At 57.0% G+C, this 17992-nt stretch overlaps 1 protein-coding gene across 3 annotated transcripts in view; it reads right to left on the bottom strand.

The window, feature by feature from the left end:
- Positions 1 to 17992, bottom strand: part of ABTB2 (ankyrin repeat and BTB domain containing 2) — a 194221-nt gene continuing 176229 nt past the window's right edge. For all 3 annotated transcript variants that reach the window (XM_043909027.1, XM_043909018.1, XM_043909010.1), the window contains 11 exons: positions 17467 to 17568; positions 15265 to 15361; positions 14869 to 15004; positions 11167 to 11396; positions 9539 to 9717; positions 8777 to 8882; positions 8556 to 8658; positions 7942 to 8032; positions 3565 to 3633; positions 2809 to 2922; positions 1 to 1589 (listed from right to left, as the gene is read on the bottom strand). In XM_043909027.1, coding sequence (XP_043764962.1) covers positions 1392 to 1589; positions 2809 to 2922; positions 3565 to 3633; positions 7942 to 8032; positions 8556 to 8658; positions 8777 to 8882; positions 9539 to 9717; positions 11167 to 11396; positions 14869 to 15004; positions 15265 to 15361; positions 17467 to 17568 — 1425 coding nt within the window. In that variant the 3' untranslated portion in view covers positions 1 to 1391. The remainder of the gene's footprint in view (positions 1590 to 2808; positions 2923 to 3564; positions 3634 to 7941; positions 8033 to 8555; positions 8659 to 8776; positions 8883 to 9538; positions 9718 to 11166; positions 11397 to 14868; positions 15005 to 15264; positions 15362 to 17466; positions 17569 to 17992) is intronic.

Consider the following 17992-nt stretch of genomic DNA (forward strand, 5'->3'; position numbering starts at 1 on the left):
TCATTGTTAACAAGTGTTTATTGTTAATAAAACCATAGTACATTTACAATAAGTGACAACATTAATGTATAGTTACAGTATCATACAATATTACAGCAATAAAATAACGCCTATTCCTTTGTACATCCAGCTCAAGCAGCTAGTTGAAAATATTTTCCAGGGTTGCAAACCCCCAGGGTTTTTCAAGGTGACTGAAAGGACACCTCCTAAAGTGCCTGGGGCTTCTGGTGAATAAATAGTTTCTAAGGTACGGCCAGACAGCCGAAGGGGACATCCGGCACAAGCTGTTCCGGAAAACGCCCCCGATGTCTGGTACATAAATACGACGGGGGTCCAGGCCCAGCGATGTGTCCCCACCCAGGAGAGCCTGGAGCCTACAGGATGGCAGGGGCAGGTGGCAGGGAAGAAGAAGGACCTCGTCTCCCAGTCCTTCCCATCTACCCAGGCCCTGACCTTTTAAGTTCCCCAAGACCCGCAGTTCCCAATGGGAAGTCTGCGCCCTGCTCTCCAGTCCAAATTAAAGGACTCTGACTGGAGAGACTGGACTGGCGGGATGTCTAGGGCTCTGCCTAATTCTAGGCTTGGGATTTCAGAGTCACCCCTTTAGAGTGGCCCCTGAAAACAGCAGCAGCAACACAAGCTGAGGCCCCAGGCTCCTCCCGTGTGCCCGTGCTACCCTTGGCTCAGACCTAAAGCTTTGAAGGCGCCGGGGGGACTAACCGCCTTCTCTACTACTCACTGAGCAGGCCAGCAGTCCCTCTGCCCAAAGGAGCCCAGACACCAAGGAAATAGACTGAAAATGACCCTCTTCGCAGGATCCCCAGGCTCCCTGGAGGCCACATCAGGTCTTTCAAAGACACAGCCTTAAGTTCAGGTTTGTCTGACGTGACACTGAGGGAAAACACTGGCTTTTGACTGCAATGGCCTGGGGCCCAGATAGAACATACACTCTCTACATTCATAAGGATGCTCACACCCCCGAGGAGCCCTACTTAGGACAGCCTGAGCTGCCCGAGGCCCCGGGGGTGGGCTAGTTAGAGCCTGGAGGGCACGACCAGGAGCTGTGCCGAGCGGAGCGGGATCGGTGCGGGCCTCCAGGAGGGGCACGTGAAGGTGAGTGCGTGGCAGCCCCCTGGTGCAAGCAGGCAGCAGGCGTGGGGAAGGGCCACTTGTGGCCACACCTGCCCTTGGCTCATCACTGGCTGAGCAATTGGTTAGGCTCTGGGCTTGCCCAAGTCTGGCTCCAAAAGTGCCGGTAACCAGTCTTAGCCCAGCAGGGCCCCAGCGTGTCCACTGGTCCTGGTTATGCACTGACCCAGACACCCCCAGGAAGCTCCCAGCCTTTCTTACCCGCCGGGAGGCCTAGTGGCAGAGCCAGCCGCCCCCACACCTCACACCCGAGAGGTGACGTACAGCGAGTGCACGCGCTCGGCCAGGGTGCTCTGCAGGTCCTGCAGCGGGGCCAGGCCCTGCACTTTGCTGCTGCGGCCGTAGATGAGCTGCCGGAAGGAGTCCTGCTCCAGCAGGGCCTTCATGTGCTTGAGGAAGAAGCCCTCGCAGAACAGGGCCAGTTCGGGGGCGTTGTGGATCTGGGGGGGCAGGGAGAGGGGTGAGACCCACAGCTGCAGCATAGCCCTGCCCGAAACTGTCCTCACGGGCAAAGGTCCAGCTTCAAGCCCCAGACCCTGGGAGGCAGGCAGGCCCTATCTCTGCATCTTAGGGCAACTGAATGCCTCATCTGAATTCTTTCCATGAGCATCTCCTTGGGTTAGACTGATCTGGGTTCAAATCTCAGCTGTGCCACCAGGAATATCCTGGCATTTTGTTCTCGGCCTGGGTCCTGCTGGTGACGGCTTGTTGAGGGGCAGTCATCATCCCCATGGGATTGGAGGCTCCCTCCCTAAGGGCAGGGGCTGTCAGTGGGATGTGCATCTAAGGTCCAGCACACGAGTGTTCACGTGGTAAGCGCTCAACGAACACTGAGCGCCCTCTCTGGGCCGGGCACAGGCCCTGAGGCCCAGGTCAGTGATGCTCCCTCAGAGCTGATGTTCCAGATCCCGGGGGATGAGAGAAGCCAAGGCACCAACCAGGCCAGGTGACCACGGACAGTAGTCAGTGCTCTGAGGCAGTGAGAGCGGGCGAAGGGGCACAGAGTTGTGTGACTCGGAGGCACCTGGGGCAGGAGACTTGCTGGAGGACTGCAGGAGTCCGGGGGTGGAAACGAGGAGAGACATGGGCCGTGTGGCCACAGAGGGGGGCATCGGAAGGGGAGATGTGAGAGGGTCCTGGGGGCCTCGTAAGGGGTGACAGATAAGGGCTGGGTCTTTAGTTTGCAGTGGGAAACCTTTGAAGAGTTTCAGTAGGGGAGTGGCAGGGCCTTCACACTTTTCAAAGAGCCTTGTGGACTGCAGGGCAAAAGCAAGGAAGTGTTGGAGGCCAGGCCAACGCGATTGTCCCAGAGCAGGTCGAAGGGAGGGGACAGGTGGCTGATGCATTTTGGGTGTGGGAGGTGACCATGGCATCTGCTGCGAGGAGGAAGACTGAGGAGGAGAGACTGGGGTAGTGTCGGGGACTGCTCTGACGCGGAGGGGCTCAGCCCTTTGCCGCCCCAGGTCTCAATACCCAGAGCGGCCCAGCTGGGCTGACACCTGGGGTCCACCTAGCTCAGAGCTCGGCCCCCCAGCCGCTGTGCCGCCCCACTGGGCGGCCATGACCTCAGGCCACAGAGGGGGCGACACTGCCCTTCAAGGCTGCCAGGGCACGGCAGGGTGAGTGATGGGGGGCAGGGGCGGTATCGGGCGTCCTCACCTTGGCATACTTGTAGGTGTTCACGGCGCTCTCCACGCTCAGGGTCTGGGAGCACAGGATCTCACAGTGCCGCTGCAGGGCATCCAGCTGGAACAGGCTGGCCGCTGACAGCAGCTGGCGGGAGGAAGAGGCCGTGGGTGAGCGGGGCCAGGCCCGTGGCCCCGGCATCGCGGAAAGGGAGCCCCAGTGTGCCCTCCTGACCCCCAGGACCCTCCCTGCCCACTGCCCGTTAAGTCCGATGGCCTTGATTTATTTCTACTCCAGGCCATCTAGGTATTTGCTAGGATACCTCGGGAGGTATCCGATAGGTGACAGACACTGGTTGGAATTTCTCACTTAGGGAGGCCTTCAACTATGAGCTGCCTGCTCCTCTGCACGACCTTCTAGCTAGGCACGTGGCCAGCAGCGGGTCCATTCTCTAGGCAGTAACCTGGTAAGGTGGAGGGGTACCTGCTGCCTTCTGATTCTCTCGTACCTTCCATCAGAGGCGGCCCTTTCTAACCCTGAGGTGTCGCCCAGGAGGTTGGGTTCCACGGGCACACCATTTCCCACGTGCTCAGAAGAGCGAGGACCTGCAGGGAAGCAGGGGGTCCTTGCAGAGGTCCCCTTCCTTCCCTCGTGTCTCCAATGCTGTGTTTCTGAGACTGGGGTGGGTGAGACCTGGCAGATGTCTCAGGCTGGGCACAGGCATGGTGGATGGGCTCAGGGACTCCCCGCTCCTCTCCCCGGGCCCAAGCAGACGGACCAGGTCCTCACCTCCAGGATGTCACCAGTGGGGATGTCCATGGATTCCGTTCCCCCGTAGTACAGATACTGCATCATCATCTGCAGGAAGAAGGCCCCACGTGAGCGCCAGGTGGACCCGCAGCACCAGTGTCCTCACCCCTGGAGTGCTGCTCCAGCCGCCCCCAGCCCCTCAGTGGCCCCCCAGAGCGCCGCTCCAGGCACTCCCGGCCCCTCGATGCTCACCCCTCCCCCCGGCCTCTGTGTGCTGACGTCTGCACACCCCCCAACTCCCATCAGACATTTTTGTGCGTCCCCTGGAATGTGTATGGCAAGCTTCCTTCCACAGAGTGGATTTGCTGCAATCCTCACAACAGCCCTGTGAGCCCAGGAGCAGATACTCTTCACGGCTGGGGAAACTGAGGTCAGGGAGGGAGGCTGATGAGGCTGACTCCTCCCCCTCCTTCCAGCACACCAGGCACCTCACGACTCATTTTCTCCTCTTACAAAATTCTAAACATGGGGCTCTGAGGGGGCGACTGTCTTCCCTCAGTAATCCCAACTCCTGGCCTCCCCGAGGAAGGGGACCTCTGCAAGGACCCCCTGCTTCCCTGCAGGTCCTCGCTCTTCTGAGCACGTGGGAAATAGTGCTAGCCCCTCATGGAAGCCAGTGCGGTGCTGGGGCCCAGGACCTGGCCCAGAGGTCAGCCTGCCGACCAGCGGGGGCCCCTCGGGGTTCTTGAGAGCAGAGGCCCTGAGACACCACATGAGGTGGCCTGGGGAGGGGGCTATGTGTAGTTCTGCTGAGATCCGACTTACAAGCTCTGCCATCACGCTGGAGACTGGGGAGTTTCCAGCTGGAAAAAGAAAAATTCTCCCTGGTTGGCTGAAGCAACGGCCCCAGCAAGGAGCTGGCAAGGGTATAAATAAACACGGCTCCAGCCGGCACAGTCGGGCTCTGTTAGGACTGGCCCCCAGGCTGGAAGAGGCACCAGAGGGTCTAGAGGGAAGGAGCCCAACCTGGGGCGGGTGGGGAGAGGGAAGAGGCCTTGCCAGCCGCCTCCAGGCCCAGGGCCTGTCCGGGAGGCATCAGCCCGCCCCTTCCCCTCAGAGGAGCGCGCTCCCAGAGGTCTTGCACAGACCCCGCGGGAGCTCAGGTGGAGATCTTACAGTTACACAGATGGACCTGTGGCCCACTACTCCAGGCAGTGTGTGCCTCGGGCGGGCCCGTGCCTGGCTTCCTCCGCCATCCCCCACACTGGGAGCTGAGTGCCCAGGACTGGGAGTGGGGCGGCTCCCATCTCCAGGGGTTCTTTCCTAGGTGTGAGTTTCAGGACAGCTGGGAGGTGAGAAGGGGCCCAGGGAGACAGCCTGCAACTCCTCTTCCTGGCCTAGAAGAGGCCTCCTGCCACTTCTGGGAGCTGGTCTGGGCCGGGCCCAGCTCTTGTGGCATGTGGATCTCCCTGAGGCACCTGAATGCAGATGAGCCCACAGAAGTGGGACCAGAATTGCCCTCTTGGAGCCTCGCTTGGGGGAACCGGGCTGCTGGCAGGAAGCTGTGGACATTAATTTCCCACAGCCCGGCAACCCCCAGGCAGGATGTGGGTCACCCAAAGCAGGCAGCCTGCAGGGCTGGAGTGGGCAAAGGGCAGCTCCCAGTGAGGCTCCAGGCTGGACCAGCTGCAGGGATGGCCTCGCTTCCTTCTGCCTGGAGTGGGCCACCAGGAGCATGACCACAGGGAGGCCCCGATACTGCAGGGACAGGGCTGGGGCCAAGAGCCACATCAGAACGGCAGGGCTATTCCCCCAAAAGCCCAGGTTTAGTCGGCAGTGACCCTGGCAAGAGTCTACACCCGTGCTGTCTAATCGATAGCCACTGGCCACCTGTGACTTTTGAGTATTTGAAACATGGCTGCTCTGAATTAATATTGTGTCAAAACTGCATTTCAAACACTGTGTGAAAAAAATAAAACATTTCATTAAATTTTTATATGTGGAAATGATACGGTTTTGGCTACATTAAGTTAAATAAGAATAAAATTAATTTCACCTGTTTCTTTTTCCCTCATCTATTAGGCAATTTTACATAACCTAGGCGCCCAGCATTATCTTTCTATTAGAGCACTGCTTAGATCTCCTTGGGCCTCTGTTTTCTGTTCTAGAAAACAATGATTTTAAGTTCTCTTTGTGTTGTGACAGCCAATGAGATGTCTGGGGGCTGCACTGAAACTTAGGCTTTTTTAGGAGGTCTCAGCCCTGGACTGATGACTTCAGCTGCCCCCCCACCCCCAACTCCCCGCCCCGCGGGATGGCAGAGCTTTGTTCCCAGAGAACCCACAGGGCCAGGCCAGTGGCTAACATGCCCCAGGCCCACATGTGCCCTGATGTTAGACCTGTTGTCCCTGTTTACCCCCGTGACAACCCTGAGAAGTCATCAAGGGCGGCCCAGCCTCTCCTGACACGGGCGTCATCCGCTGCTGAGCAAATGCAGCCTCGATGGCAGGCACCACCCTTGTCACATGTGTGCCCTCACCCCCACCTCCCGCCCAATCCCTGCTGCCCTTCTCAGACCCACCTCCTGTGTCGGGTCGTGACCCCACCTCACGCTCCAACTCACCTGGACTTTGGGCTTCTTAGCCAAGCAACTTTCTAGAGTTACTCCCCTCCCCAGGCAGTCTGGCTCAAGAGATGACGGTAAGAGGGGAGGGGAGACACCATATGCCTGACCCTGGGCCTCCTCCGACCCCTGTCATCAATTGATGCCAAGTCCCCCACTCTCCCCTCATCCACACCCCTCTATCCTGCTGCCTCTACCTGGTTGCCATCATCACTCAGCTGGATTTCTCATCAGCTGCTCACCTGGTCTCCTGGCTACAGTCCTGCCCCCTCCAGTCCTTCCCTCACCCTCCAGAGTACGCAGGGTCACGCAAACTGGACCATTCCACACATCCTAAGATTGAATCCTGGCTTTATCTTCTCCGAGCTGTGTGACCTTGGACAAGTTATTGAACTTCTCTGTGCCTGCGACACCTCATGGACCAAGGGGGGATAATAACATATGTGCACCTCCCTGGACTGTGCTGTGACGCTTAACTGATAAATGCACTTAGAACCATGCCTGGCTAAGTGACCTCATAGTAGCTTCTAACTGTCCTTCGGTCAAAGCTCACGCCCTTCATGGGATGGCTCCTCGGGGGCAGCCTCAGCCTCATTTCTGGATGTTTTTCTGAATGGCTGTCAGGACTTGGCCAGAGAGCATTTCCTAAACAGGTTGCGGTCTCTGGTGGTCGTGGTCTCTGCACTGCTCTGTCTACCTAGAGCTCCTGATACCCGGCTGACCGCCCTGGTCCCCAGGAAATTTCCCCCTCCGCGGCTTTGGTGCCACTTCCTGCACTGCCGGCGCCTCCCCACCACTCCCAGTCACATTCATTCATAATCCTGTCTCCTGGAGGGCAGGGTCCCTGTCCTGTTTACTGCTGTCTCCGTGGTACCCCTAAGTGACTAAATGCTAAACAGATGACTACGGGGAACAAGAGAGAGGGACTAAACCCTTTTAGATGGTGGCTCCTCACGCCTCTGTGGGGCTGTGATCTCTCCCATTAGGTCACAAGCCTGTCCCAGGCAAGGCCAGGTCCTGGGCTCACATACCAGCTGTCTCTTGGCCTCTGTCTCAGGCCCTAAGGGTCACCCCTACAGCCTGAAGACTACTTTCTAGAACGGAACTCCTCACTGGGGCTCAGCTTAGACCCCAGCCAGTCCCTTCCAGACCTTGCCTGCCACTCCTGGAGGCCAGCCTGGAGCTTCCATCACACAACCTGACATTCTCCAAAGCTTAGAGATCGAAAGTCCTGACCTCGATGATCTCCCACAACCAGGATGGGCTCATTGTGATGCTTTCTGCTTGGTCAGCACGGCTAGGGTCTGATGCCGGGGAACAGTGACGGGCCTACACCCGTGCCCATGCACATCACCCTCCACCCATTTGGGGTCTTGTTAAACTGAGGGGGGGGGGGCTGGCATGGGGCCTGAGGCTCTGCATTCCCAACAAGTGCTCAGGCACGTCTGCGCTGGGAGCTCACTCAGGACAAGGGCTCAGAGGTTGCACGTGTGGTGTGCGCCTGTCCTTACATGTCCGTCAGGTTGCCCAGACCCCTCACCCAGTGGTTAGAGCTCAGGGCCCATGAGACAGACTCTGAAGCTGCAAACTCACAACAGAAAGGCTACCTTGGCTGGGAAATGCCTAGATGCTCCAACCTGACCACTGAGTCAGCAAAACACAGAAGGTAGTAGGGATGGAGGGGAAGATTATGGCTGACTCACAGCTGACACCGCCCAGATGGACCAGCCAGGGCCGGGTCCTGGGGGGGAGGGGCACCCCTAGGAAAGCCTGCAGCGCTGAGGTACACACACCTGAAAAATGTGGTACTTCATGTCGCCTATCTCGATGGTTTTACTGCTGTCGCCATCTTGCTCTGATTTATTGGTCATCAGCGTCTTGAACCTGAAGCCAAGGAGATGAGACAAGGAAGGGTTTGAACGTGACTTTTATTCCATCGCCACATGGCAAAGGTCCCATCCGTCGCCTGACCAGTCACCAGGGGACAGGAGCATTTTAAAAAATCACTGCTGTGCTTGCAAAAGAATTCTGGGCAAGTAATGTTTTACATTGTCCTGGGCTGACAGACAGCTGGGCTGAGCCCTGACCTGTCCCAGCTGCCCTCTAGCTTAGTGACCGTAACACCTGTGGCTGGAAAACTGACATTCATGCTAGAACATTCATGTTTTCTAATCATCAAAAGCAATGGTTTGACCAGAACAACGACCAAGCTCCTCTTGGAGAACTCTGGGTCCCCTTGTGACTGTCCCTCTGCCCCCTGTGGAGTGGGTGGGGGGGTCCCCTGCTCTGTGACCACCCTCTAGGGGGGCAGAGGCTCTTCTCCAGCCTGCTCGTCACCTCATATCTAAATGAAGCTGTCCCTCCCCCTTCCCGGGGGTGCAGAGAATTCATTATCTGGGCTGCCTACCTGTTAGAAGCTGTCACCAGCAGGACTTTATGTGCATAAAACAGCTTTCCTTCCACGAGGAAGGTCACATCTGACATCTCCTTGTTGTTCAAAAAGTGAGGATCTGTCGGGGGGAAGGAGAAGGGGATGACGGAGGCGCCTGCCACCCAGGCACTTGGAAAGGGGAAGGAGGACAGAGATGAGAGGGAGGGGAGAGGGGAGAGGATGTGGGGAGGCCTCACCGAGCCTGGCCGGCAGCGTCTTGCGGAGCTCGGGGATGCGGGGGATGGGGCTGCTGCCATAGCAGTGCGTGAAGATGGCTGCTAGCTGCTGTGTGACCGAGTCATTCTGTTGGGCGAGAGGCGGGGAGGGGCGTCAGCTCAACCCCCATTTGGAGGCTGTGTGTTTACAGCTCCAGGTACACCAGGCCAGCTTCAAAAGTCCAGGCCAGGATCAGTGCAGCACTTCCCTTCATTCCCCCTGGATCTGGTCTGGCAAGGGAGGCCCGGTCCTTCCACACCAACTCCCCAGACTGCTTTCTTGGCCAGGCTCTGGCCCAGACAGACCCCTGGCCTCTGCAGTCCCTATGTCTGTCTGCCCGTGAGGCAGTCTCCGGGTCCGTCCCGCGGTCTGTCTGCGTCTGTCTGCCTGTGTGTCAGTCTCCGGGTCCGTCCCGCGGTCTGTCTGCATCCTGCGGTCTGTCTGCCTGTGTGTCAGTCTCCGGGTCCGTCCCGCGGTCTGTCTGCCCGTGAGGCAGTCTCCGAGTCCGTCCCGCGGTCTGTCTGCCCGTGAGGCAGTCTCCGGGTCCGTCCCGCGGTCTGTCTGCCCATGAGGCAGTCTCCGGGTCCGTCCCGCGGTCTGTCTGTCCGTGAGGCAGTCTCCGAGTCCGTCCCGCGGTCTATCTGCCCGTGAGGCAGTCTCCGGGTCCGTCCCGCGGTCTGTCTGCCCGTGAGGCAGTCTCTGGGTCTGTCCTGTGTCTGTCGGGGCCTCGGGGGCTGTCTCACCTTGCTGGTCTTGAGGATGTCGAACATGAGCGGCAAGCCCTCGGTCACCAGCTCCTCGTTGTACTCGTCCTCCTTAATGGAGCTGAAATCCCGCAGGAGGCTCTGCACCACCGAGTACCGAGACTGGGAGAAGGACGTCCTCAGAGACTCGATCCAGACGTGCAGCTTCCAGGGGACGCCTGGGCCGGGAAGGGGCAGGGCAGTCACCCCCCGGGCAGAGCGCTCCCCAAAGGGCCCACTGAGCCCACCTCAGGACAGCCCTCTTTCCAGCAGGCCAACGCACCTGATGCCTGCCCAACTGGGGCACCCCCTCGGCCCCGCTCAGCGCAGCCAGTAAGGAAAGCGTTCATTCACCCTGCCGGGCCTCCCTGAGACATAAAAGGGTCTCCAAGTTCCCATCAGATGAGGTGGAGGGATGGCTTCAGGCCAAGTGCAGGGAGCCTGAGCTCTGAAAATCCACAGCTCAGCCTGGGAGCCTTCAAGTGCAGGCCCAGCACCCACACTGGCCCCACTGGCTTGTTGGGCCCCAGAATTACCTACTGGGAGGGAACCAGTAGGTATAATTATAATTAGGAGGGGTGGCCCCGGAGACTTGAACGCAGGGAGGATATGCAGGGCACTTGGGGACCCCATGCCTGTCTAGAAGCCTGAAATGAACCCTGCTCTGTCGCCGAGGGCTTTTCCCAGCGCCTGGCTGCCTGGTGTGTTTGTGCACACGCAGTGCCACATAATTACTGTTTACCAGCTCCCTGGAGTGTGTCACTGGGGCCGCAGAGGAATCCAAAACTACTCTGTAAAGGTCATGACAAAAACTAGCGATGTTTCCGATAATTAGAGATTGCTTCTCACTCCCCAGCCTCACTGTGATTTAAAAAGGACCGATGGCATTCCCTAGGGACATGGGGCCAAGGGTAGCATCAGCATGCCTGGTTTACTGACTGTGTGCAGGAGAGATATTCCCACTTCCTAGAGAGGAGCACGGAGGCTGGCCCGCCACCAGAGGGCCGTGTGGCTCCCGCTCCCTTGGCCCAGCGCTGGGTGTTCGTGTGTCGTGGCCCCCGGGAGAGGAGCGATGCTGTCGTCATGCACTGGGCGCCCACGGTGAGCGGGCACCGGGCCCTGTGCTGTGTGCGACAACTCCACATATGCAGGGGACGAGGGAACGTGGCAGGGCTGGGATCTCCCCCAGGTCTGTCTGTCTGACCAGCCGCCTGGGAGGAAAGAAGTCTGCAGGCCTGCAGACCAAGGAGGTGGGGAGGTGGGCTGATGGACTGGAGAGCATCTCATTGACCAGAAATGTGGACCCCTGGTGCTCTAGACGCTCCCACACGACCAGGCCCCAACCAGGGAAGCTGGGGGCCCTGAGGGCACAGGGCTGGCGTGAGGATTTTGAGACATGTCCCTGCGGAGGACTGTCTGAGGCTCAGGGCACTCCCGGTCCTGGTTTGAGAGGACTGAGCCCCACCCTGCACTCTGCTGCCTCCTGACCGCTCTGCCCCTGTGGGCCTGGCCCTCTCGTGTGTGTGTGAGTGTGTGTACGTGTGTACATGCACACTGAGGAGCAGCACAGCATGTGTGTCTGTGTGTGTCTGTGCGTGTGTGCGTACACGCACGCTGCATGGCCTCACCCAGCGCCCTCAGCTCCATGGTGATGTCCACGTAGCCGTGCTCCGCGCTGTAGTACATGGCCTCCTGCAGGGCCTTGGTGCGCGTCCGGCTCAGTCGCACGGGCCCCTCGCTGCCGCTGCCCTGGCTGGACGCATCGCTCTCTTCCACGCCCTCAGCCAGGATCTCCTCCAGGGACAGCACGTCCGCTTTGGCCTGCTGTGGCTGCGTCAGGAGCTTCCTCAGAACGTTCCTGGGGGGAAGAAGACGAAGGAGGGTGATGTCCAAGGCTCTCGCCATGGATGGTGCCCGCCGAGCTGCCTTCTAGCACCCTGTGGCCCAGACGGGCCAACTACAGGGCGTCTGCAGGCACAGAGCGCTCATGGTCTTCCCTTCCCGGGCAGGCTGGGCCCTCGGGTGAGTCAGAGAAACGTGCAGAAGACCCCTCCCGTCTGCCATCTGGGTGCTGCTGAGAAGTCATGAGCTCTGGGGCCAAGCAGGTTCTGCCATCCTGTGTGGCGGTTCTACCTCTCTGAGCCCTGACAGCTTTGTCACTGTAGCATGGAGACTCAGCATTGTCCTCTCCCAGTTAATGTGAGGCTCCTGTGACATCACATGCAGAGCGTGATACACAACAATCGCCCTAACAGCAGCCGGCATATTCCCACGTTGTTGTTTAGTTGCTCAGTTGTGTCCAACTCTTTGTGACCACATGGACTGCAGCATGCCAGGCCTCCCTCCCTGTCCTTCCTTCACCATCTCCAGGGGCTTGCTCAAACTCATGTCCATTGAGTCGGTGATGCCATCTAACCATTTTGTCCTCTGTTGTCCCCTTCTCCTCCTGACTTCTATCTTTCCCAGCATCAGGGTCTTTTTTCTAATGAGTCAGCTCTTTGCATCAGGTGACCAAAGTATTGGGAGCTTCAGTTTTGACATCAGTCCTTTCAATGAATATTCAGGATTGATTTCCTTTAATATTGACTCGTTGGATCTCCTTGCAGTCCAAGGGACTCTCAAGAGTCTTCTCCAACACCACAGTTCAAAAGCATCAATTCTTCGGCACTCAGATTTCTTTATAGTCCAACTCTCACATCCATACATGACCACTGGAAAAACCATAGCTTTGACTAGACAGACCTTTGCTGGCAAAGTAATGTCTCTGCTTTTTAATATGCTGTCTAGGTTGGTCATAACTTTTATTCTAAGGAGCAAATGTCTTTTAATTTCATGGCTATAGTAACCATCTGCAGTGATTTTGGAGCCCCCCAAAATAAAGTCTGTTACTATTTCCATTGTTTCCCATCTATCTGCCATGAAGTGATGGGACAAGGTGCCATGATCTTAGTTTTCTGAATGTTGAGTTTTAAGCCAACTTTTCACTCTCCTCTTTCACTTTCATCAAGAGGCTCTTTAGTTCTTCTTCACTTTCTGCCATAAGGGTGGTGTCATCTGCATATCTGAGGTTCTTCATATTTCTCAGGGCAATCTTGATTCCAGCTTGTGCTTCCTCCAGCCCAGCGTTTCTCATGATGTACTCTGCATAGAAGTTAAATAAGCAGGGTGACTATATACAGCCTTGACGTACTCCTTTCCCGATTTGGAACTAGTCTGTTGTTCCATGTCAAGGCTATGGTTTTTCCAGTGATCATGTATGGATGTGAGAGTTGGACTATAAAGAAAGCTGAGCACAGAAAAATTGATGCTTTTGAACTATGGTGTTGGAGAAGACTCTTGAGAGTCCCTTGGACTGCAAGGAGATCCAACCAATCCATCCTGAAGGAGATCAGTCCTGGGTGTTCATTGGAAGGACTGATGTTGAAGCTGAAACTCCAATACTTTGGCCACCTGATGCAAAGAGCTGACTCATTGGGGAAAGACCCTGATGCTGGGAAAGATTGAGGGCAGGAGGAGAAGGGGATGACAGAGGATGAGATGGTTGGATGGCATCACCAACTCAGTGGACATGGGTTAAGGTGGACTCTGGGAGTTGGTGATAGACAGGGAGGCCTGGCGTGCTGTGGTTCATGGGGGTCACAAAGAGTCAGACGTGACTGAGCAACTGAACTGAACTGAACTGTTGTTCTATGTCCAGTTCTAACTGTTGCTTCTTGACCTGCATATAGATTTCTCAGGAGGCAGGTGAGGTGGTCTGGTATTCCCATCTCTTGAAGAATTTCCCAGTTTGTTGTGATCCACAGCCAAAGGCTTTAGTGTAGTCAATGAAGCAGGAAGTAGATGTTTTTCTGGAATTATTTTGCTTTTGCTATGATCCAACAGATGTTGGCAATTTGATCTCTGGTTCCTCTGCCTTTTTTAAATCCAGCTTGAACAACTGGAAGTTCTTGGTTCACATACTGTTGAACTCTAGCTTGGAGAATTTTGAGCATTGCTTTGCTAGCGTGTAAGATGAGTGCAATTGTGCGGTAGTTTGAACATTCTTTGGCATTGCCTTTCTTTGGGATTGGAATGAAAACTGACCTCTTCCAGTCCTGTGGCTACTGCAGAGTTTTCCAAATTTGCTGGCATATTGAGTGCAGCACTTTCACACTTTCCAAGGAGCAAGCATCTTTTAATTTCATGGCTGCAGTCACCATCCACAGTGACTTTGGAAGCCCAAGAAAATAAAGTCTTTCACTGTTTCCATTGTTTCCCCATCTATATGCCATGAAGTGATGGGACTGGATGCCATGATCTTAGTTTTTTGAATGCTGAGTTTTAAGCCAGCTTTTTCACCTCTTTCACCTTCATCAAGAGGCTCTTTAGTTCTTCTTCACTTTCTGCCATGAGAGTGGTATCATCTGCATATCTGAGGTTATTGATGTTTCTCCCAGCAATCCTGATGTTGCCATGCACCAAAATGGCATTTAACCCTCCCTGAGAGAGGAACCTTGGGATTCACGGGTGATGAATACATCTTGCTCAACGTCACACGGAGTGGGATACAGACTCAGACCCAGGGCTCCAAGCCCCAGGCTCTTCCTTGTGGCCTGGGGCTCCAGATGGCTGTCTCATGGGTAGGCCCCCAGGCCACTTGGGGCAGAGCCCTCTCCCTGCAGACCTGCCTGCCCCTCCCCCACCCCTCCCCACCTTGTGATGGAGGCCGGGCTGTGCCCCACTCGGTACTCCATTAACTCACTGAGCTGACAGAGCAACAGCGGGATGACCCAGGTCCCTCAGGGAGTCCCTCTTTGTCTCCTACTCACCTCTTCCCTGTCGCCCTTTGACCCCAGAGCTGCCTTGCTCTGGTCTCATCTCTGCCCTTCACACCCCCGGGCAGGCCTGGCCCCTAAAAAGCAGGGTCCACTATCTGCTCCTGGAGCAGGAGGTGATTTCTAGCAGAGCCACCAGAAGCATCTTCGTGGTGGAGCTGAAGTCTGGGAGGAAGCCCCTAGCGCTCCCGGCTATGGCGGGCAATGGAGAAACAGCCCAGGCACAGGAAGGGATGGGGTCCTGGGGCAGCCCTGGCTGGCTGCAGGCAGAAGGTCTTCCGGGGGAATGGGAGGGCCGGCCCTGGGCACCCCCCACCCCGTGTCTCCAGGCCTCCACCCTCTGGGGCCCCCATGCTGCCTGAAGACCTGTATCTTCTTTCTGGCTGGAGTGCAGGCAGCTACCCTCTATCCACCCCTCCCTCTATCTCTGGAAAGATCTCCAGGCCTAGGTTTTCTTCTCCTGAGAGCCTGCTTCATGCTCCACAGAACATGGGGCAGGAAGCCCCGGGTGGGTACCTGTGGCCATGGGCGGCTGAGTGGCTGAAGCAGTTCATATCCTCGTGGAGGGAGGAGGCCATGCCGTTGGCTTCGAGCATGCTGAGGAGGGGGTCGGCGCCCCGGCTAAGCAGCAAGCTGACCAGCTCGTAGTTCCCTGAAAGAAGAGACGGGCCAGGAATGCTTCCACCACCCACGTCACTGCCCCTCTGCTGGGCTTGCCTGGGCACTGAGCACCATAGAAAGACTGATGATGGAGTGAGGGGCAGCCCCCAGTGCCCTGAAGGAGGGGTTTCAAGGCTTGCCATGGGGGTCTCTGTGTGCGGCTCAGCCAGGCAGGGTGCCACTGTCAGGAGGGGCAGGTGGAACCGCAGGGCAGTCAGGGACCCTGGCTGGGCAGGGCAGCGGGGCACCTACCGGCCGCAGAGGCCAGCTGCAGGGGCGTCTCCGCATAGCTGTCCTCGCCACCATTCACCGCCGAGCCCTCCACGTGGGCGCCAGCATCCAGTAGCAACTGCCAAGGCACACGACGGGCACTTGAGCGTGGAGGGGAGTGTTTGGGCCATGCGCACGGGAGGCTTCAGGGAGGGACCTTTAGTTTCCTCCCGGCACGTGACCAAGAACCAGCTCCCTTGGGCATCCAGAATTGTAAAACTCTTGGTTACCTTCATGGTTCTTAGTGTCCAGAATCTTCCCCTCTGCTTTTTGTGGTATTGGATGAAGCCCCTGAGCTAGAGGGACCTCTGAGCTATCTCCTCCTTTCAAATAGTTTCCTATAAACTGGCCACAGTGAAGAATAGAAGGTACATGTGTGCTAACTCGCTTCAGTCATGTCTGATTCTTTGCGACCCTATGGACCATAGCCTATCAGGCTCTTCTGTCCATGGGATTCTTCAGGCAAGAATACTGGAGTAGGTTGCCACACCCTCCTCCAAGGGATCTTCCTGTCCCAAGGACTGAACCCACATCTATTACGTCTCCTGCATTGGCAGCCAGGTTCTTTACCACTAGCACTACCCGGGAAGCCCAAGAACAGAAGGTAACACCCTCCAATCCACCAGGGGAATCTGAGGCTCTTGACATAGCAGAGGTTGTGAGAAAGGCAGAGCCTTTCATCTAGAAAATGGGAGAGAGGCCTGCCTTGCAACATTGTTGGGGATTAAGTGAAGAGATGCTCAATTCTCCATAGGGGTTCAGTAACCAGTGGCTTCTAGGGTCCTCTTCAGAGAGGTTCCATGAGCTGCCCAAGGCTGGGCAGTGCAGGTCTGGAGCAGAACCTGGCTGTCTGGGACACCAGGTAGCCTCTCCCAGTTCTGGCAAGGGCAGGCCTTGCAGGGGACAGATGGAGCAGGGCTAACAGAAACCAAGCAGTTCCCGCTGGGCCAGCTGGCTTTGCCTTGGGCGGGGGTGGTGTCTGCACCACCGACAGGTAACTTCAGTCCATCTCACCTTTCCTGACTGGCTGCTCTGGAGGGAGCCGCCTTTCCCACCCTCCCAGGTCTCCAGAGACTGAGCCTCCTGAGACGGCGCTTGAGCAATTAGGCCAATCCTACCCGCCCCCACCTGGGACCAGGTGTGAGGGGTCCAGGCTGACCTCTCAGTCTCCCCACAATGTGGGTGTGGGGGTGGCTGTTGGCAGAAGGCTCTCGTCAGTCAGAAAGCAGCTGTGGCAGCGCTATCTGAGCTAGAGTGCCAAAGCAGCGGAGGAGGACAGAGACCTGCCCGACGGTGAAACTGGGCACCAGTCCAGACAAGCCCAGGGCACAGCCCTGCAGGCCGGTCTGGGCCAGGGTGGAACTCTGCTCAAGGTCTCAGGAGGACAGTCACTGAGAAGCAGGCAGGATGTAGCAGCCAACCAGCTGACCACCAGCTACAGATCTCATATAGGCCAGGGCTGTGTGGAAAGCGATGAACAGGCCGACATGACCCCTGCCCTCGAGGGACCCGCGATCCAGCAGATGGCGAGGGTGTCATGCGAACTCCCAGGAAGAAGCGCTGGAACCCTGCAGGCCTGAGGAGCGAAGGAGCCGGGGAGCCGAGCGGCAGCGTGGCCATGCTCAGTCCACAGCTTCCACTTCCAGGCCTGACCCGACCCTCAGCCAGCCACGGCCACCGGGGCCAAGGTAGGCACAGGGTGACGTGGCTGACAGGCGGGCATTGCCAATCTGAGTCTTCTTTCAGGAACTGAGATGCTGAGAGACTATGGCTGCTGACGGGGAGGGGCAGAACCAGAAGGACAGCATGGTATAAGCCACAGAATTCATGAGGGAGGAAGAACAGCTAAGGGTTGGAAGGATGCTTGGAGCAAAGAAGCGGAGCGCATCTGCACAGATTCCAGCGACACCCCGAGACTCACCCACAGATGCAGAGAGGCCAGGCAGGCCTGGTATCGTTTGGGCCTGCATCTTGTTCCCTAAAATCTCACATGAGAGCCTGCTCACATCCTGCAAACTAGAGCCTACTCCTTGGGGGCAGACCAACTGGGTCTCTGTCCTGCTGACCCAGTAAGCTGGCCTTAACCAGTGCCTCTGGTGTCTCTGATCCCACTCAACACATGTGAGGCTGGGGCGACGCTTGGGCTTCAGCCCGTCTGGCAAGCTGGGGGCACATTGAGCTCACCTGGACCACAGAGATATGTCCGTGCAGCACAGCAAATGTCAGTGATGTCCAGTGCCGGCTATCAGGGTGGATGGAGGGGTGCCTGGGAGAGTTGCTTGGAACCTGGGAAAATACCACAAGGGATCAGTGTTTCCAAGGTGAGTGACATTCCTGCGTGGGTGACACAGGGGCCTGAGCTAAGGGGGAGCCCTGCAGGGATGGTGGCTAGGGGTCAACTCAAGTGCTTTCTATACTCAATTGGCAATGTCTGCCTGGAGTACCTTGTGGACAAGGCTCAAAAGGATACTCAATTAGTGATGTCTGCCCTGGGCAGAGAGATGGCAGAAGGGGAACTCTTTATGCCTCGGAAGGAGGTAGAGCAAGAAGTGTCTGGAGATGGTAGGGATGGCTGGGGACTAATTTGATAAAGCAGAAAGGGACTACAGTAACAGAATCATGGCCTTTCTCTCCAATGGACTTCCCTCTGAGCTCACTTCTCTGGCAGGAAGCCCAAATCTTGAGAAAAAACCATCTTTGCTGACTATGA

This window comes from Cervus elaphus, chromosome 1, assembly GCF_910594005.1.
Source record: "Cervus elaphus chromosome 1, mCerEla1.1, whole genome shotgun sequence".
Lineage (NCBI taxonomy): Eukaryota > Metazoa > Chordata > Mammalia > Artiodactyla > Cervidae > Cervus > Cervus elaphus.